Genomic DNA, 22,184 nt, shown 5'->3' on the forward strand with positions numbered 1-22,184 from the left:
GCAGAAATATCCAAGAGGACACAACGTCAATGTGAAATGTAAAAGTGTGGAGTTTTCCATTGTGAGGAGCAGGATGCGATTAACTACAGAACTCCTGTGATTAATCATGATTAATTTTTTTGTGCTTTAGACAGCCCTAGTTCAAATATTGGTCAATAGGATCATTTTGACCCTTTTGGTGTTCTGATACCTTTCTAAATGATAGATTTCATGCATCACAAAGGTAATTTATACTTTTCACACACCTGCACTCTCAGCTATTGGTTATTCCTTTAAGAGTTCACTTAAAACATCTTCACAGCAATCAAAGCATTTTGCACATGTAAACTACCCTTTTTTATACACACTAGACACATTTTCTTTGGCGTCACAAGCAGTAAAAACTTTGAAATTCTGCTTTCTTTCTGGTGTCCTTTACTAAGGTGTCTTATGCGTCTTGTATGCTGGCTCTGCGGGCAAGCTTTGAGAGTTTTGGTACTTCCACCGTCACTGCGTGTCACCATTTGAATATTTCCATCTATTTTTATATTTTTATTTTTCGAAATAACAGTGACCCATTTCTCCTCAGGCCCCAGAGTTTGGTTTCAGTCTGATCTTGTGATGAGAGTCCCGCGGTGAGGAAGAGGAGCTGTCCACGGTGCTGAAAGCAATCTCTCTCGTAGTGACGTAAACAACAAAGTCATAGGACAAACAAACTGATAAAGACAGGGCCTTACATCCATAATCTGAGACACTACCACTCCTGCTTGTGCTAGTCTCGTGTAGATCAATAATAAATGCAGCTAAGATGCTTCCCGACATCATCCCCTCATATAATGATCATAAACCAGGGAATTTCTACTGTTTCTTCTTCATTGCTCCTCCTCCAGACACAAACAGTGGGGTATTTTTAGTCACATAGTTCTCCCCCATCCTCCTCCCCTTCAGACTTTCTCCCTGAGGGACTCGAACTCACATCTCAGCAAAGGTAGACGCCAAACTGACGTCAGAGGACCCGTCATTTGACGCGTTTACACCCCCCCATCAGCAACCACACGGCGATCAAGCGAGCCCTCCCCATCAGCACTATTTCCTCTCTCCTTGGCGGAGCAATCACGCGCCGATTCTCCGTCTCATCCAGCTGTTTCTATGAGAATAAAACATTAAAAACAGGAAGGTTTATTCATCATCACTTCAAAAATTAGATCTCGGACTTTTCTAGCTTTTTGGGCGCCTCTAAGCTGTACTGTTTTCTCATCTGATTGATTTTCATCTGAGATGGAAGTGAGATGTCGCCCAGCGGTGATGTGTTGTGTTCTTGCCGTCCTCTCCTCCATGGTTCCCGGGTCTTTGGAGTCCTCTTACAGGGACAGGCAGTACCTGAACGAATGGGCGGTGGAGATCCCGGGTGGGCTGGCTGCTGCAGAGGCGATCGCCAAAGAGCTGGACTACCAGCTGGTCCGACAGGTAAGAACCAACATCAAAAACACCTGTTCAGAATTAAGGTTAAAAAAAAAAAACCTGAAACGATCCAAAAATGAGGCGTGTGCTCTCAGATTTAGTGTCTCTTCTTATCTAAGAAAAACAGGGCCTCATTCATGCTACCACAGTCAAACATCTCATTTTAAAGTCACCTATATGAAACCATGGGATCAAAATGATTAATGAAATGTTATCAGAGCATACCAGAATGTGTTGTAACAGGTCTGATGACAGCTGTAGCACTGATTCTGCTTTGTTTGATAAAGCCATTAAACAAGTAGAAACCCTTTTATGATAGCCCCAAAAGAACACACTGTATCTTCAGCATCACTGCTAAATTAAAGGAAGGGGATTTAATCAATATATGACTCACTGTTTACTCTCTTCTGATAACCCAGGGCCCAAGATTTAGGGGTTTCATTTCTTTGTGCACCACTAAGGCTATCTCCTGTACAAACACATAAAAGATGGGATTTATTTAAAGGACAGTTCATTCATTTGTGTTAAAACTGTAGCTGTCAATGATTAACTGAGACGTCTGGCTTTATGGAAACTGAGACCGTATGTACACTCTCTACTGTATGCATTCAATCAACCATCAGTTATTAGCTCTATCCAGCTTATGTTACATGCTTTAGTCCCTAAAGGTGCATGCAATGCAGCCATAGAAAAGCACTGACACCTGTTGGCCTTGTGCATTGCGTTTTCTTGGTTTTGATCAGAATCAGTGGAAGTAAAACCCCCCAAAACCTCATGTCTGTTTTTTATCCAGTTAAAACACTGCACATTTGTACAAGATCAAATAATGAGCAGTTGTGGACTCAGGATGTTTGAGAGAAAGGGGCAAAAATAGTAAAAAGGGCACCCACTCTATGCAGCGGGGCACCAGTGCATGTAAGTTGTACATTTATAGTGAAATGCTAAGAAACACTGGTAAATTCATTTATTATTTTGATTAACTTTTTTATTATGTGATAGAGCCCTTCTTCACAAATGTGATTGAACAAATGAGGAATTAATAACTCTCTAACCATTAATTTTGTCCACGTATTTGGCAACAAAGAAGGCACCTCATCAAATTTTGTCTACTTACTTGCAGCCAGAATGGGCACTTTTTCAAATTTTGGCCTCTAATTTGTACCACAGAAGGCACTTTGTGTAATTCTGATGACTTATTTGGCAACAAAAGGGAGCACTTAGTTAGATTTTTACCACTTTTTGACAACAAAGAGAGCACTTTGTCATGTTTGGTCTACTTGTAGGGTACCAATGAGGGCACTGTCAAATTGTGACCACTAACTTGGCACTTAAGAGGAAACTGTACAATTTTCCACACTTCAAGGGCACCATAGAAGGCACTTTGTCAAATTCTGTCCACAAAGAGGCACTTTTTTAACCACTTTTTTGGCAACAAAGAGGGCACTTTGTCAATTTTTACCACTTTTTTAGCAACAAAGAGGGCACTTTGTCAAATTTTTACCACTTTTTTAGCAACAAAGAGGGCACTTTGTCAAATTTTTACCACTTTTTTTTAGCAACAAAGCGGGCACTTTGTCAAATTTTTACCACTTTTTGGTATTAAGGAGGGCACTTTGTCAAATTTTTACAAATTTTTGCCAACAAAGCAGGCACTTTGTCCAAATTTTACCACTTTTTTGCCAACAAAGTTGGCACTTTGTCAAACTTTTAACACTTTTTTGGCAACAAAGCAGGCATTTTGTCAAATTTTGACAACTTACATGACACCAATGAGAGCACTCCATAGAATTTTGACCACTTATTTAGCAACAAAGGGGGCACTTCAACAAATTTTGACCACTTACTTGGTGCCAAAATGTCTATTTTGTCAAATTTTGACCTTACTTGAAACCACTGAGGGCACTTTGAAGAATTTTGATTGTTTATTTGGCAAAAAAGAGGCACTTTGTCAAATTTTGTCCACTTAGTTGGGAACAAAGAGGGCACTTCATAGGTCATATTTGGTCTACTTGTAAGGCACCTCAGAGGGCACTGTAAAAATGTGTCCACCTACTACCCACCAAAGAGGACACTTTGTCAATTTTATTTAGCTATAGTGCACCAAAGAGGGCACCTTGTCATGTTTTTATACCATAAAAGCATCCAAAAGGATACTATTGCTTTGTTAAAACATTAAGGGGAGTGATGGTAGCCTCTGTATTCCCTTTGAGTCCACCAGTGCTCATACTCTGATGCTTTACAGCCTTGTCTCTACCCCCCTCAAAGAATTTCCCATTGCTTTTAATCTGGAGTTTTAATGTTTTTCCCTGCACATCAGACCGAAGCAGCCATATTGCTGGTATTTTGTCATTTCCTGTATAAAAGATGTCTTGTATTTGCATCCCATCAGATTGGGGCCCTTCAAGATCATTTCTTGTTCAAACACCGCAATCATCCTAGCAGAATGAAACGCAGCGCTGACCACATCACCAAGCGACTGTCCGAAGATGATCGGGTGAGATTTCTACTTTCTTTGAGCTCATCTTGTTCCTTTTTTGTCTGACTGTAAAGGTCCAATGGTTCTAAATGTTTCCACATGTCTTTAGGTGCTTTGGGCTGAGCAACAGTATGAGAAGAGTCGCAACAAGCGAGCCTCCATCCGGGAGTGCAGGGACTGTCCAGTGGATAAGCTGTTTGATGATCCCATGTGGAACCAGCAGTGGTACCTGGTGAGTCCCCAAGAAGACACACGAGAGAGAAAAAGGAATGATTATTGGTTGAGAGAGAGGAGGAATTTAATAAGTAGTTTGAAGATGAAAATTGTCAAAACATAAATTATGCAAGCATTTTGAGCTCCACGAGCCACAGATGCTGTTGAAAAGCCATTGTTTTTGTTGTGGCTGAGCCGTCTGTTTGCATGCAGCTGGTCCTCTCTCCCCTGAGACAATCCTATCTGAAACTAGCTCCATAGCACTCAGTGCACCATCCTCAGTTTGCTTCTATCCGCCTGCCATTAGGCGTGTGTGCAGGACATTTGTGTTGTCATGTGCAGACATGCAAAAAGAGGAAACAGCTTATTACTTTTCCATAGCCATGATCTAAAGGAAAGGAGGATATGTGACATGATACAACAATTGCGTGTTATAAAGCAGTTCCAGCCAAAAGAGCCATTTGCTTAATTGGTCACACACAGTGGGTGAGGAGTGAAGGGCTGGATGATAATCCAGCAGGATGGAGTAGAGTAGAGCATCACGCATTAAGTCCTAATTTACCCTGAATGTGAGGTTTTTACTCATTGATGCTGAGCAGAGGCAGGAAAATGTTGACTGTGAATCGCTGTCTAGATCCATTACTGACACTTTCACTTTATCCTCCTGACTGCTGACTGACCCCGAGGTGACATTTCTCTACTGACTTTAATGCAGTAGCTGAGAATGCACCGGGTGTCCCAATAACCACTGCACACAAACAGACATGGAACTATTTTTAGTCAGATATGGTGACTATTTTTGACCATGATTGCATTTCTATGAGAGCAAATCAAACAGCACAATATGTGAAATTAAAAGCCATTCCATCAGGACTGCAACGTCAAATTTTCATATCATCTACAACACTATGTTCAAAAATGTTAGGACTTTGTGTGAAAAATAAATCACAGTTCCATATGAAACTACATATCAGAATATGACTTGCTGCGATTTTCAAATCGCAGAAGGTGCAATGTTTCTTTAATCTATAAGTGTCAAAATAGTAGTTTAAAACTGTTTTTGCACCAGAGATGTTTTTCTCTACACATCATGCAGTCATTCAAGTGTCATTTTTTAGAATAGTCTGCAAAAAATCCAACTTTTCCTATTTTTGTAAATGTTTTTCTTAATCAAAATGAGAATGACATAAAAGTGATCTCTCTCTTCAATACAACAATTATATAATAATCACAACTAGATTTATTTTCAGACTTATTCAGCCTCAGTTTCATGAAGCTCATATTGTGTTGGTTATAAATTAGAATTAAAAAAAATACACAGATGTATCCTTGCAGATCAGATGATTTGCCAGTCTATCACCAGGCAAATCCACCTTGAAAAGCTCCAGTCTTCACTGTAAACATGATTCAGACCAATCTGCGTCATTTGAGGAGAATGAGGCGATAGCTACAGGTGGGGTTAAGCTGTACTGAAAGCTGATCACAATGGCTGCCACTAGTGTGTAGCAATTAGCTTGCATGTAGCAGCAGTTTTACAGTTAAAACTTTTCATGATTAAAAAAAAAAAACGTGTTTCTGCTCTTCTTACCTGCCTCAGCATGAGTTTCGGCGGTTCCATCAGCTGATGTAGCCAAGGCAGCAGTTTATCAGAATTTGATCACATTTCTCCATGAAAACAAGAGCATAGAGCCACACCAAAGGCTTTGCAAGTCGAAAAGATGTTTTTGTGCTTCTCCTAACCTGCTTCAGCAGGAGGTTGAGTTCTACTGTAGACAGTGTGTGCAATAGCTGCTACTGTTGAAGGGAATAGCAGTAGAAAAACAGCAGTTTTGTCAGAAATGTGCCACATTTCTTTATTAAAACAAGACATAAGTTTTATCCACATCACACTCCACTGTTATGCACCGTCAAGCTGACATTACTTCTGTAGCTGCGCATGTGTACAACCTCGTTCTGTCTTGGCTCATCATGGATGTGTGAACGTTTGTCCAGTCAGCTTTGGAGATTTTTTTTTGTTTAAAAGCCCTGCCCTTCCCAAACACTCGTGAAATGAGAAATATATCCATGCAACTGATATAAGAAACAGACTATCTGATGTGTCAGGCTCATAAGATGGGGAACTTTAGAAATTATTGGATATTAAATCACAATCACAATGTTTGGGGTAAAAATCACAATTATTCTATAGATTATTTTCTCAAATCTTTCAGCCCAAGTTGACACTGTCCCAACTTTTTTGAGTCATGTTGCTGGTGTAATTTTTAGACCTGTGGACTTGTCAACACTTGGTATGCTGTCTTTGATCCTTTAATTTTAGTGTTTCAGAATTCATAGTCTATTTTTCTAATCAACATTTTACGAAGTGTCCCAACTTTTATGAATTTGGAGCTGTTAAAATTGGCTGCTTGTTCTTTTGATGAATTATTAGGTCCGTAATTTTTTTTTATCAAAGTGGAAAAAAGGCAGAAAACCTGTTTTGTCCTGCAGGCTGTCAAAAATGTAGCTTTATTTGACTAAAATTGAAAGAATGGTGGTTATATGTTGACTAATTTATTGATTGATAATTTCAATACTAAACATAAAAATCAGCTGTAAATCTTACTAAGATGCTGTGATATAATCTTCAACATGTAGAATGACCATTTTTGCATTTTAAAAAAACAGCTGGAAAACATTATTCAAGATAGTCTTTTTAAAGTGACGTCAGTAAATATACTCTACTATCATACATCACCTCATACCAGAGGGATCAATGGGTGACTCAGGGCTGCCTGATTGATTTTAGATTGGTAACATTCAGGGAAGGTTACAGATAAGTCCTAAGCTCTGAAACATATAAAACTGTGACATCAGTGAGCATTTGTGCACTCAGGGAAAGAGAGGGCGACTCATGTTACGCTCTCTCATCTTCTCCACACCTGCACTCATCCAGCATGAGTCACACGCTAGTGGGGAATAAGAAAACAAATTGAGATGAATCATTCTTGCCAATGAGGGATGATGACACTAATGGAATTGGCTTTAAAGTGCCCGTTTAGTGTATTTCCACATCAGCCCGGAGTCTGTGTCACTCTGCAGGTCAGGTTAGAGGAGCTAGTTCCGCGCTCACTGCCTGCTCTGTGAGGAAAGAAGAAAACGATTCAGCTTTTTAGATCAGCGACTATGCTGATGATACTGTTGTTGTGTTTGCAAACATATCAAATAAGGGAGTTGGGGGTTGGGCTAGGATAGAGAGTGATGTCACAAGCATCAGAGATGAAGTAGGCGGAGCTGTGTGACGGGGGCTTCAGGCCGGTGGCTGATAGGGAGAGCCGAGAACAGGATGAGAGTCTTCATCTCTCACGAGTGGGAGACTGCCTGATAATTTAATCAGGGAGTGACTCATACTTGTAGCATGAAATTCCTCCTGCCTGCACTGCTGCATGTGTGCGTGAGAGAAAGAGAGAAAGAGAGAGAGGGTTCATAGCTGCTCAGGCATCAGTCCCTGTTTATGTACATTGAGGGGCCTATTTGTTTGTGTGTCCACTCACTCATTTTATGTGGATCTCTGCAGAGAGCATTGTGATTATTTTTGTGTGTTTGCTGCTTAAATCTATTCATGGCATCAGCAAGTGAGTCATTTGGTTTTACACCAAAACAAACAATCTGTAGATAATAGTCAGCCAGGGGTGAAATACTCTCTTATAAATGGCTATTGAAGCACATTGTGTGCAAACAAGACAATCTGCTTTGCATTAGCTTTAAGAAGAGCATTGTGTTTGCTGCCGGCTGGCTCAGACCATTTCCAAAGACAGAGAGAGGAAAGGACGACAAGCTGTCGACATGATGGGGAAAACTGGGGATCAAATTGTGAGCTGAGGAGAGAGAAGGCGGTGATACATCACAGGGATGAGTCACGTCTTGGGGTGGCGTTCTGCAGTGTCTGTGCATAATGCGCAAAGAGCAAAGTGAGTGCTTTTTTTAGTCTGAGCTGTCTCCAGCTTACAATCATTTTCTTCCCAGACCTCTTCCCTGCTTACCCTCCTCCATTGCTGATTAATTTTCATTTAAACCAGGCTCTGCATTCCCAAACTCCCAATGCATGTGATTTTCCTCGGCCTCGGAGATGGATTTCAAAATAATCCAACAGAGGGATTGGATGCGAGTTTGGCTGTAAGAACTGTGGGTTGACCCTGAGGCATCACTGAAACCAATCGGCCCACAAGTGGCCATAGAAGTAGACTCGAGCCAGACAAAAGAGAGGCAAACAACCCAGTAATGAATTTCAGTAAAGGTCACTGCAGTGAGATGAGGATTTTACTCCTGCTGACCTTTTTGACATATATGATAATGCTTTGTTTATATGAGAGGCTGACCGGATCAATTTTTCTCTTCCAGCAAGACACTCGGACGTCATCCTCGCTGCCAAAGCTTGACCTGCACGTGATCCCTGTGTGGCAGAAAGGCATCACGGGGAAAGGAGTGGTCATCACTGTGCTGGATGACGGCCTGGAGTGGAACCACACAGACATCTACTCCAACTACGTAAGACACTGTTTCCATGGAGACAGCCTCCATCGTCTGGGCCTGCCGTTGCCATAGCAATCCTGCTGGTGACACCTTGCAAGGCAATTCATGAAGATAATGATAAATCTTCTGTATGATATGGCTCGCCTGCAAAGCTCTTTTATTAGATACAAACTGGGCAGTTTTCTGAGTGGCTGGCTTTAGGCTGTGAGGCAGAATTATAAAAATAATTTCAAATTCAAGAGGGTGTTTGACAGTCTGAAGGAGGATGCAGATAATTACAAGCTGATAGAAAGCCAGCATGATTGGCTAGAAGCTTAATGTGTTTCCTTTTCCTCCTGAAAGGAGCTGTAAAAGCCACATCTGTGGTTTGGTTTCAAACAGAGCAGTTGCTCCAAGATTCAAGCCGCCTCTGAAGCAAAAGAAGGGATAAAAAGAGGCAGAGGGAGTGACAGAAGGAAATAATGTATGACAACAGCGCTGATGGGAACAACTCCCACTGTAATTAAGCTAACTCTGATTCATCAAAGAGGCTCAATCAAGCAAAACATTCCTATTTGATAATCAAGCCATATGAGCCGAGTGCATTTGCATAACTGAGCAGCAGTGATTCTCAATGGTAGTCACACATATCTCACTTTAATCAAGTTTTAAAGAAAATACAGTGGAAAAAAAAATAAAAAGAAGCTTTAACTATAAAATATACAGTATATGTTTATCCTGCAAAGCAAATGCACTGGCCAGAATCCATGTCTGTCATCAGGTGGACCATCTTGCAAAGTTTCAAGCTGTAATGTCTGTTCCTGGTCAGAGAATGATTTGGCCAATCAGAGTCATTTAAGCTGAATGTGGTGGGCGCTAGCTACAGGTATGGTTTGGTTGTACTACAACCCTGTAAACAATGGCTGCCAGTGAAGAGTTTTGTGTAGATGCAGCAGTAGCAACAGTCCTATCAGAACTGGACAACATTTCTCTATCAAAAAATGTTTTGGTAACACTTTATTTTAGAGGGCCTAGCTACCTAGTAATTTTATAATAATGTAATTTCTCGTGGCAATATAGTGGCATATAGTGGCAATTCTCTGGTAATTAGGTGGTATTTTACCAAGTAACTTCTTGGATCGGTAGCTTGATAATTCTTAGGTATTTTTTAAATTTTGGCCAACAGACAAAGTAGGTCCTTCCTGAATAAATTCAAGTAATTTTTAAGGTTAGTGTAAGGGCTTAGGGTAAGGGTTTTGGGGCAGGAATTTCCTAAAAACTAATACATTTTTACTTGGTTAATACTATCTCAATACTACCATATTTCCAAGTTATTACTTATTAAATGGTAAAATACAGAACTACCATACTTAATGGTAATAACCACCTTATTCTTGAGAAATTACTACATAATTAACACTTATTACTATACATTTACTACATAACTGGGGCCCTCTGAAATAAAGTGTTGCCACTGTTTTTGCTCTACTCCCCTCTGACTTTGGCCAGACTTTAATTTGATAACTTGCTCCACTGATAGTGAACAAGGGTCACAACTACCTGTCGAGCTTTGTTTGGTAGTTTACTCCTTCAGGGTGTCTACTTTGTCAAATGTTTCGTGGCTCTGATTGGCAGACAGAACATTCATCCAATCACCTTCCAAGATTTTTTAAAGGCTCTGCCCTTTCCAAAGGTGTTGTGTGTAGGTAAATCAAACATATCCCAAGCACTGGGTATGTAATCAGTCGATCTGGAATGCCAGGTTATAATATAGCACACTGGCCTTTAATAATCTGAGTTCAAAGCCTTCATCACTAGTGCACAGGGACATAATCTCAGCTGCAAAATTAAATGTCTGATTGTTTTCTGTCTCTTTTTGTTCAAGGATGCAGCAGCCAGCTACGATTTCAATGACAATGATCCCGACCCTTTCCCCAGATACGACTCCACTAATGAGAACAAGTGAGTAAAGAGCTGAACAGTGGCATTCAGACATCAGCAGGCAGTGCTGTTTTATCCAATGATTCTGAGGCTCGATTATTGTAGGAGGCATCTCATGTTATCTCAAATGAGCACAAACTGGGCACAAATTGGCTGAACATAGACAAAGCTGATTCTGATAAAGAACAACTACAGTTCTCTGTAGTGGATTTAGTTTCTGTTTCTCAGATCTTCCGCAAAGCTACTCACAAAACCTCTTCTAGCTGTTGCCCATACACACAACTCCACAACAGCCCCTGGCTTTTTATTATTTGGATACTCAACAGTCCATTGCCAGCTTCATTTGTAATTGAAGATGCTAGAAAGCTTGTATAGAGCCTAATTCATCACAACTGACTAATGCTATGCTGTCACAGTTACGTTGATGGTTTCCAGCTGGGTGGACTTAAACTACAACTTTTCACTAAGGTGAACACTGATGTCCTACTGTCAAAAAACAAACATAGTAAGTTGAAAAGATGATGTGATGAGCTAACGTTACAAAGCTGAAGCTGGCCATAGTGTTAGTGGCGATTAGCTGACAGATAGTAAAATTATGTAGAAAAGTTTGCTGCAGGATGATGTTACACACAATAACATAATTCATGAGGTTAGATACATGTGTGACTTTGCTGCAAACTTTTTAACACGATGTTGCCTTCGCACAAATGTCGACATCCTTGTTGATCTTCATGTTTAACTGACAGTGTGGTCTGCCACACTGCTTAATTCAAAAGAGGGGCTTTGTCGTGTTTATGTGAAGTTCAAGGACCAGTTGATATATGCATCATTCTCTAGCCACCCAGGATACCTCGTACCAATACTGAATTAACTGTCTGCACATCTTTTGGCCCTTATTGTAAGTAATAAATAACTAAATAAGTTTAATTAAAACTGCAGGAAAATCTTAATTTCTTGTGATGCTTTCTATGCAAAATTTTACGGTTAAAAGAAATGTGATTGGCTCATGGCATTGGAAGGCAGGGCTCAGTGATTGGTGAATTGGTTTATTCAGAGAAGTCATGTTATTGGTCACAAACTATAAAATAAAAAGCGCAGGTAAAACAGTTATAATAACTATTTTTTAAAAATATGGAAGATAAATGCAAGGATAATTTGCTTTATGACACTTTATTTACTCAGAAACGTGCAAATGTCTGTCATGCTTTTGCAATCAGTAGGTTAGGACCCAAAGTGGATCATAGAGCTGTTTTCAACAGGTTGTACACTGTAAAACAGTACAAATGGAAAATATGCTAAATACTTGGTGGAACTGATTGAGTCAAAGATTTTAAAGAAGTGGATTATTGGAATATATATTTAACACTGTAACCAATGAGTTAACAAAACTCAAAATATTAGAGGAAGCTGATTAAATGAAAATTTCAAATACTGCTCACTGAAAAACAGCATTTGTTTAGAAGCAGCTACTCAGCAATTTTAGGTTATATCAACTCAATTGTACTTGTACTTGTTTAGTTAACTTAACATTTTTAAGTCCAACTAAATTATGGAAACTTTTCTTCACTGATAAATTCTGTTAAAATCCAACTCGTAACAACCCAGTCAGGTATTTTTCTAAAAGCTGCATGTTCTTTATCCAGTATATTTTCCCTTTCAGTCAATACTTTAATGTTGAACATTCACATTACTCGAGGTAGGCCAACTTCAGTGACTCCAGGGACAATTACTAAAAGGAGCGCATTGAACCAGGAAGTCCTTTTTCATCATAATCAGTATACCATCTATTATCTATTGTGGTTGCTTCCCCAGGCTTGACTTCTCTGACTGAGTCAGTAACTTCACTCATGGTGCAAAAGGGTCTAATGCCCAAAAGCATTCTGGAAAAACTATGCAGATTAGAGGTGATTGTCAAATAATTTGAGTACAATTACAAAAAATATTTTTTGTGATTGTGTACTGTTTACCAAAGCTAATAATGTGTATTATCAACTCAGACAATTAGAGATGGGATAGCTGTTCTGGTTATTTAAGTTGACAAAACGAAATTATTTTGACAACATTCAACTGTTCAGTCTAACAGTGCATATATGCCTGTACAAAAGAAACTATGGCTAAAAACATCTGATGTAAAGACACAAATCTTTAACTTTATCTTTTTGATGATGAGGGATTTTTGTTGTTTTCTTGAGTTGTTGACTTTTTTAATCTCTTTATCTTGGGACAACAAGGCTGATTTTACCATGATAATGTGTAAAATTCTCAAGACCTCTTGGAAACAACCAAACTAACATCTTAACATGGGAAACAAAATAGAAATAATGTATGCATGGGCCTCTCTCTCAGTCTCTTATTCCCATTCAGGAGGTTGTGGTGGCTCGTGAGGCCTGGACCAGCTGAAAGCCACTGACAAAAAACAAATCAAATCATGAACTTTGCTGTAACTTCATGATTGTATGGGATGTTTGCAGTATCAGTGAATTTATGCATGCTTATATAAGTGTAAATATGTCATTTGTACCTAGGCATGGGACCAGATGTGCTGGGGAGATTGCTATGCAGGCGGACAACAATAAATGTGGGGTTGGAGTCGCCTACAATTCCAAGGTTGGAGGTGAGATACCCATGTCTGCTTTATCTGATTTTTATCTGAAGTAAACCCTCTGTGGTCTGTGTTGCTACCACTGCACTGATTGACACAAAGACTGACAAGTTTATTGATTAGACTGGTACAATGAGGGTTGATTAAGACAGTGGAAGAACTGCTTGGTCTATCTAGTGATCCCATACAGGTGCTCCAAGGAAAACTTTCTTTTGAAGGGCTCATTCCATCACTAAAAAACTAAAAATGCAAATCTTCCTTAAAACATATCCCTGGCACAGCAAAGGATTACATTATTTAAATGCTAAATGCAATGCAAAACTATGTATTACTGGATTTTTATTTAGTTCATATTCCATAGCCTGTGGGAAAGAAAGATTTCCTAAACCCAGCCTGATTTTTACGACAGATGGTTACATAACATCACTCACCAAAATAACTGAGCTACAATCCACCTAAACAATGGCTTAAAATTAATGCTGCAGCATCTGAAGGGCTGGGTTATAAGCTGATTCTTTGTGCTCAAAAAGCACCTGCATCTTAAAATACTGCAGCTGTTATAACACAAAAATCAATGTATGAACAACCTTTCGGGGTTCGTTTTAGATTTTGTTTTCTCTTTAAAGATAAAAATGTCATTATAAGTCATCATAAATCAATGGTATATTCATGCATTACAATGGTGAACCACCTAGAGGGGATCTGTGTAATAGTCTTATGTCTCCCTGTTTAGGAATTCGCATGCTTGATGGGATTGTGACGGATGCCATCGAGGCCAGCTCTATTGGCTTTAATCCAGACCATGTGGACATTTATAGTGCCAGCTGGGGGCCCAACGATGATGGTAAGACGGTGGAGGGACCTGGCCGGCTGGCTCAGAAGGCCTTCGAGTACGGCATTCAGAAGGTAAGGGCAAAAAAGTCACATTCAGCAGGAGTGCTATCAGACCGTGGTTTCTAATGGGAGCTATTATCTGTAGCAGTGATGAGAATCAGATAAAAACAGAATCAATAACAGTGATGTGTTCACCTGCTGGGAATCAAGTCTCTAATGACAAAACACAATTAGTCATTGTTAGCTAAGAATTAGAGTTTCTACTGCAGTAACTACAATGAATACCATGTTTTAGTGATGTTTTTTTCACAACACAGAATCTGATACAACAACATAATCTCTGTCTTTCATGTCTCTGTAGGGCCGGGGTGGGAAAGGCTCTATCTTTGTTTGGGCGTCAGGTAACGGAGGCCGACAGGGAGATAACTGCGACTGTGACGGCTACACAGACAGTATCTACACCATCTCCATCAGCAGCGCCTCCCAACAGGGTCTGTCTCCCTGGTACGCAGAGAAGTGCTCCTCCACTCTGGCCACAGCATACAGCAGCGGAGACTACACAGACCAGAGGATTGTAAGCACCTTTTTGTTACATCATGTCAGATAGCTTTGTTCAGGGGACGTGCCATGTTCTCAAAAATCGTCTTGATCCATGGATTTGATTTTCATGTTGTTCTTTTCTTGTTTGCTTCCAGACGAGTGCAGATCTGCACAATGAGTGCACGCAGACCCACACTGGAACGTCGGCCTCAGCACCCCTCGCTGCTGGAATATTTGCCCTGGCACTGGAACAAAAGTAAAACCTCTAAAACTCAAAATTTGCATGAAATATTTAAATTATAAATATGTGAGGATGTAATGATATTTTACTCTTTTATATGAAGTTTTAAATACTCATTTGTCTCCCATTCCTCAGTCCAGATCTTACCTGGAGAGACCTGCAGCACATTGTGGTCTGGACCTCAGAGTTCGATCCCCTTGCCAATAATCCAGGCTGGAAGAGGAATGGAGCTGGGCTGATGGTTAACAGCCGCTTTGGCTTTGGTCTTCTCAATGCTAAAGCCCTGGTTGACCTGGCTGACCCGGCCACCTGGAAGCACGTGCCTGAGAAGAAGCAGTGTATTGTCAGGGATGATTCTTTCCAGCCCAGGTGAGTGAAAAACTTACACATACAGCTTTGGTTTGAAGGTTATGTAAGCAGCTTGGCTTTGCTAATGGCTGACAATTTTTGCTAAGTGTCTGGTCAAGTTAGCTAACTGTACAGTTTAAAAATGAGGGTTAAAATCACCGGGCCCATAGGCAGCCTAGTGGAAAGGGAGGGAGTGTGGGGGTCTTTTGCCACAAAAGTCTGGCTGCAGACCATTCATCTGAAATGCTGTATATCTCAGAATGGAAATACACACTAAAACATTCTAAAAGAAATCAGATTCTGTTGTAAGGTAAGGGTTAAGATACCAAAAGTTAAAAGTTAAAGATCTGACCTGCAAAACATATACAAAACATTTAATAGAGTAGCTTACATAGCTCCATTAGCAATGTGAGCTACATAGATAACACAGCTATGTAGCTAATGTAGCTAAAGTCAGGCTTACAAAGCAGCTAAATTAACTATGTATCTACATTGGTAAGTTAGCTTTAGCTACTTTTGCTAAAGGCCATGTTGCTTAAACTAACTTAGCTATAGATAACAAAGTCCCGTAAATAACGCAAATGTAGCTACAAAGCTAAATACATTATTTACTTGGCTGCATTATCTTGAGCTATGTTTGCTAAAACTCACATTGCCAAAGCTAACTAAGTACTAAGCTACAGTGGCTTATATAGTCACATTAATTATGTAGCTAGCTATATTAGCATTTGCTAAGGCTAGCAAAGCTAAAGCCAGCCACTGTGCATGTAACTTTCTCTAACATGGGTCTATACCTAACAAAACATCTGACCTTTTTCTCTGTTTTACTTATGAAATGTCTCTTAGTCTGTAATGTTTGCAGTTTGGTTATATCATGAATGTAACTGCCAGACTTTGTAAATGAATAATTTTTTTTTTTTTTTTTAAATCTAAGAATGTAAATATGTTGTACTGGCAAATTAATAAACTTGCAGTTCTCCACTTATTTTTATGCTCCCGCATCAGTGATAGCCAGGAGTAGGGGGCATTTGTATTGGTTATCTTGGCAAACATACATTACGTACGTACAGTATGTACTTCAAGGCCATTCTTGTGGCTCTTCAAGATAGCTTGAAAATTTATTAAAACAATTGTTTTTTTGGAGCTATGCTCCCAAATTTGAGTTTAATTATCCAGTTTTTGCTGATTGTTGATATAAGGATGATATATCTCAAATTCAAAGCTTTCTATAATGGACACAAACTTAAAAAAGTAATCCTCCACCACTGATGTCACACCTTATGTTCGTTTGTATTTCTATGTGGATTTATAATCCACTAATAACGTGTGGCTGTAAATTCAAGCCATCACACACGTGCGCAAAGCAGTTAGAGCCATCCCACTTCTGTGCCCCTTTAAGTGTCCATTTTACAATTTGCTTTGGATTATGAGACTCAATAGCACCCACATTCAGTTTCCCCATTACCTTACTCCATCCCTGTCTAATCCTAAGGATTTGGCTCTACGTTTCCTGTCAGTGCTTAGAGGTCTACAACCCCCCTCCAGCTTTATGCCAGCTTGAACACTGAAATCCTTTCATTCATTCCTTGGAGAGATGAGGATTAACTGTCTGCAAATGAATGACCAGAGGGATCCAAATCTGTCAATGTGTCTTACACATGCTCGTGATGTGCTGAATATTTCCCAAATTCTGGATGTACTTTATCACATGTGATATTTATTATCTGGACGTGTAGATGGCACAGCCGGTGTTTTGAACCCACCCTGCTGAGGTGCATACAGTAATGACAGGATGACAGGGAGCCACAGGGAGCTCTGTTTGTGTGTCTCACCCCTGCTATTTTAATTCATCCCACAGGGAGCTGAAGGCAGCAGGGGAGATCACTATAGAGATTCCAACCAAAGCTTGTGCAGGCCAGGAGAACGCAGTCATCTCATTGGAGCATGTGCAGGTGGAGGCCAGCATTGAATATACAAGGAGAGGAGACCTGCACATCACACTCACCTCCCCAGCAGGTTAGATTTGTGCACACACGTGGACACACACATGTGGGTAGAATAAGAAATACTAAAGTGACCTGTCATGTTGGATCATCCGTCAGGTACCAGTACAGTGCTGCTGGCCGAGCGAGAGAGGGACACATCCTCTAACGGTTTCAGGAACTGGGATTTTATGTCTGTGCACACATGGGGAGAAGATCCCTCTGGAACATGGACTTTAAAAATTACAGATACTGTAAGTTATTTGCTTTTTTCTGTGTTTTAAGCCCTTATCATTTAAGATAAGTTGGAAATATGAATATAGGCATTAGCAGCTGCAACTGTTGCTAATGAACCTTTTTTCCTTCACAGTCGGGTCGCATAGAGAATGAAGGTCGTATTCTAAACTGGAAGTTGATTCTTCACGGTACTTCAGAGAAGCCAGAGCACATGAAGAAACCCAGAGTTTACATCCCCTACAACGCCGTGCAGAATGACCGCCGTGGCGTGGAGCATATGGATGACATGATGGAGGTGGGTGCAATGTCAAGTAACAACAGAATGACTAGTTTGAATCCAGATGAATGGAATGATTTGCAGAAGTTGTGTTTTTTTGTCATGTTAAATAAGAAACTTGGCTTAAGCATTGAATAAGGACACTAAACTTACACATGTTAAAGCTAAGCTTGTGCAAAGCTCAATGCTAACATGCTCACAGTGCCATGTCTAACATACAGATTCCTGGTCCATTACCAGCATAATGGAAAGGGCTTCTTTTTTTTTTAATAAGTGGACCTTTTGTAGTTTCTCCCCTTAAGTCAAAAGTAGAGCTGATGTGTCATATGTCGTCATATAAACCCAGGTTTTTAACACAATCATTATGAGAAGGAGAATGTTGCTTTTAACAAGATACAGGCCATTGATTGGTTTAGATGTATTTGATTAGTTCAGAATTATGGGCTATCATTATTTAAAAGGGGCAGGGATATTTGTTTAAAAATAAATAAAAGACTTAAATTCTGGACCTTTTGCTGAAAGAGTTATTTTGAACATCTTGAACCCCTCTGAATATGACCTTTGATTCCAACAGATTTAATAATGATTACATAAATACTCCTCCTAGCTTAGCATGTGAGCATGCAAGCGTTAACCAATTAGCACAAAATACAGAGAACTGTACATCTGAGTCCAGTGGGGATGTCATTAGTTCAGCAGATATTTTGTCACATCTTAAGTATTCAATCAGAACTTTTGACAGCTTGATGGCAGTGAACGTTTTTGTTTTTATGTAGAGAAAGACATTTAATTCTGTAAGTTTCCTTGCTGGCATATTTCAGTAGATCTATGTAGCAATTAAAAGTGTTAGTGGATGGAATCACTAAAAAGCAAGAGCCGCTGTGTTTAACATGAAGCCAATGTAACAGGGCAAAAAAAGAGAGAGGGGTCGGGCTGTAGACAGCAGCTCTCAGACCACTACTACAAGACACACCACCATGGTCAGGACGTAATTGATGTCATTTGCTGATACAACAAATTTCCCACCCATTTTAGAAATATTTCCATGAACGGTGGCACTATTTAGCGAAAGCTAACATTGCTTTGCTAGCAGGGAAGTTAACATGACTTTGGAAGCCAATGTAGCAATATTACCCATAGCAAACATAGCTAAAGCATGTAGCTATGAAAGCTATGTAAGCTACGTTAGCCCTTTTAACATTAGCATTTGCTACATTAGCTGACATAGCTTTGTTAGCTTTAGCTACATTAGCTACATTAAGGCCTACTCAGACTACACGGATTCAACCAGATTGTGACCCGACTGCAACATTGGAGCTCATCAACAAACGTTGAACCCGAATACGAGCGTCAGGAATGACAAACGCTCTTGTAGTGTAACATAGTCGTCTTCTAGTTTTCCAGGAGGCTTATGATCTGCCTCAGCTAGAGCAGTTCGTCTGCTTTCTTGGTTGATCTAAAGTTTGTTTGAGACAGCGTTTTCAATATGGCAACCACTGCAGACTGTCTTCAAAGGTTCCCAAATGCCTGGCAGCACTCAGCCTTGGACCAATATTTTCTAAAATCTAGACCCTCTTCAAATCTGGATTTTGCAGAACCTTAGAGGTTTTACTTGTTACCTTGCAGCAGCAGTAAACTCTACAGCATCAATCACTACCCAGTCAATATTAGTTATAGAAGAACTTTTAAGATAAACCCAACAGCAATGCAAATTGCTTTTAAAAGGTAGTATTAAAAAAAGGTTTAGAGACTACGGGACATTAATATGTAATACCACACTAGTGAGTCCTGTCACTCCCAAGGGATTTTTTCCTATAAATTGAAATGGTGAAACAGATAAATTTGCTTCAAAATGATTTAGTAATGTTGAATAAATCCACAAATCAGACAGACTATTGGGTTACAACAGGCTATATTCCTATTTGCAGAATCACATTATGAGATAGCCTGTAAAAAGAATGGTTGAATGAATATATAAGTGTTATGTTGCTTTTTTATGTTAACACAGTGGCAGCTAAAATGAAATCCTTTATGTAGGGTGAAAAGTGCAGACTTTGCATTAGGATTGAGTGTAGTTTAATCCACATTAAGTGTAATGTAAGTTCAGTCTGTTATTGTGTAATTTTGGTTCATTGTGTTTTATTACAAGAACAACCTTACAAATTGTTGCTCATGTGTATAATGACACAATATTCATTTTAAATACATTTTCAAAACAGCAAAGGCACGTTTTGTATAGCAAGCTGAAAATTGTGCTGTCTTGTTAATCTTTAAGTGAAACTCTGGGATTATTTAGATTTTGCACACCATGATGGTCCTCCTTTCCATCCATCTTTATCATAGGAGCCCACACAACCCAACCCACCTTCCAAGCCTGAGACTGCACGAGCCTCCCTTCCTCCAAACCCAGAGAAGGACCCCAAAACCCCCTCAAATCCCCAGTACTCCCCCTCCCTGGCCCTGCTGCGTCTCCTTCAGACAGCATTCAACAGGCAGGCCCCCATCCTGCAGCAGACCCAATCTGCACCCAGGGTCTCCTCTTTCTCTTCCTCCACTTGGGGGAAACAGCAGCCGAGCCGGAGCCTGTCCCCCTCCACAACAAGACTCCCCACCAAGGCATTGTACCAGGCTCTGGACATGATCAACAAATACCGAGGCCCCGAGGACAGTATCTACAGCGACTACACCGACGGCTTCTACAGCACCAAGCCATACAGGCACAGGGACGACCGACTGCTGCAGGCCCTTTTTGACATGATCGACGATGCCAGCAAGTGAAGACTACAGGAGAGGAGGATGGAGAAGAGAGGAAAGTGTTTAAGATAAAGAGGAGGCATGTTGATGTGTTGGTTGGGGAGCAGAGGAACAAGGCAAAGAGAGGAGAGAAAAGCAAAGGGAGCAATCAGGAATGGAGGGGTGAGAAGAAAGAAAGAAAAGGAGTGTTCTGTTTTTCCCCGAAATGCTGCAAATCTGACCTCTTTACCTTTGTTTACAACTGCCCATCATTGATTCATTTTTTGTTCAGTTAGCAAAATTTGCAGCACACACATCCTTCAAAACATGGACTTGTTACAATACAAACTTTACCTCCATGACGTAAATATGGAAGCATTAATGATAAGAAAAGAGAGAAAGGCCTTGTCTCTCTTCTCTTCCTCGCCTGCTCAAGCATGCCACCTTTAGAGTATAAGTTTGTATTAGTATCTATATATATCTATTATCTATATATTATTCAAAGACAATGATTGTAATATGGTTTGAAAACACTTGATATCCAAAATCTTCACTTTCAAAAATCCTGTTTCTATTAGTTTTGCCATCTTTCAGTCATTTAATTTTTTTTTGTTTTGTTTTAATATGGTCGAATGCTATAGTACACCTTCATATTTGAACTACTTTAGAGGGTGAATTTATTCCTTAAAAGTGAAAAAGTCATAAAATGGCAAAAGCAAAACTATAATTTGATAAGACATTTAAAATGTTGACAAAAGATTTGTTCTCAGGGTGTCTCAAAAGCTCAAAAGAATGATAGATTATCTGGTCAACAGTTCTAACATTAAATACACTTTTAATAAAAGATGTTTATTTGGTATTAATGAATGAAAGATGAAGCAGACATTCAGCTGGAGCAGTGATACATAGAAAGTGAAGCAAACAGCAGATTAATCTTTATGTGTAATTTCTTTAATTTTGTATACGTACAATGCTGCATTAAATGAAATATTTTTCTAAGGATCCTCATAGTTTATGGAAATAATATATACAGTATCAAACCCTGGAACAGGTTTATTTTCTTGTGGCGTACTCGACTCAATACCTGCAAAGTCAGCATATCTCCAAATGAACACTGCCAGAATCAGTGCTGTTAAAAAGCTTCTGTGTATTTCAGTGAATGTGCAAATGGCTAGAATGTTGTTTGTTCATCTTCTGCAATATGCAACCAGTTCCTTTAATCCTGGACAGATGCCTGCATTAACATAACTTCTCCTTTTTTATTATTTATTTGACATCATTCAGCCTATCACACTTCAGAAGCTCACCAGAAAAACTGTAGGATGGAGACTCTGCACTTCAAGCTTCAAGCACATTCATCATCTTTAACGCCTTAAAATATATTCTATAATACATAAGTCTCTCCCCACACGGTGTGGATCATTTAATAAAGGCAGTGCAGTGATTATGATATGAACCCCCTATGCAGAGTCTCTATCCTTCAGTTTGGATGCCTGCCTGCCTGCCCTGCTTCTCTGACAAGGTGACAGGAGAAAGACAATGTTTCGACAACTGTAGATTATCCACTCTTTATTGTAGCCCGTGCTGTCATCTTCATTTATCTGTTTGTTTATTTTTGACTGATGCTTCAGTCCAAAGTTGTTTACACAAACCAATATTATGTTGCAATTTCTGTATGGATGTAAAAAAAAAGAGATTTATCGTAATAAACTGCAAACTGAACCTCTTTGAGTCTGTTTAAGTCAAATTCTAGATCTATAATAAGTATGGTCTTCAGATTTAAACATAAGAATACATAATATTTTAACTTTTACATTTAGTTTTACTTGTCT

At 39.6% G+C, this 22,184-nt stretch overlaps 1 protein-coding gene across 1 annotated transcript; it reads left to right on the forward strand.

Moving 5' to 3' along the window:
* Window positions 1-1,085: 1,085 nt before the first annotated feature.
* On the forward strand, window positions 1,086-21,994 carry pcsk1 (proprotein convertase subtilisin/kexin type 1). The gene is made up of 14 exons (XM_041783077.1): window positions 1,086-1,446; window positions 3,830-3,934; window positions 4,026-4,148; window positions 8,507-8,653; window positions 10,503-10,579; window positions 13,084-13,172; window positions 13,894-14,066; window positions 14,356-14,568; window positions 14,690-14,790; window positions 14,911-15,144; window positions 16,982-17,139; window positions 17,226-17,359; window positions 17,476-17,637; window positions 19,963-21,994. The coding sequence occupies exons 1-14, from the start codon at window positions 1,258-1,260 to the stop codon at window positions 20,395-20,397; spliced, it is 2,340 nt and encodes a 779-aa protein (XP_041639011.1). The 5' UTR covers window positions 1,086-1,257; the 3' UTR covers window positions 20,398-21,994.
* The last annotated feature ends 190 nt before the right edge of the window (window positions 21,995-22,184 follow it).

The sequence above is a fragment of the Cheilinus undulatus genome, linkage group 3, assembly GCF_018320785.1.
Source record: "Cheilinus undulatus linkage group 3, ASM1832078v1, whole genome shotgun sequence".
In the NCBI taxonomy this organism is placed as follows: domain Eukaryota; kingdom Metazoa; phylum Chordata; class Actinopteri; order Labriformes; family Labridae; genus Cheilinus; species Cheilinus undulatus.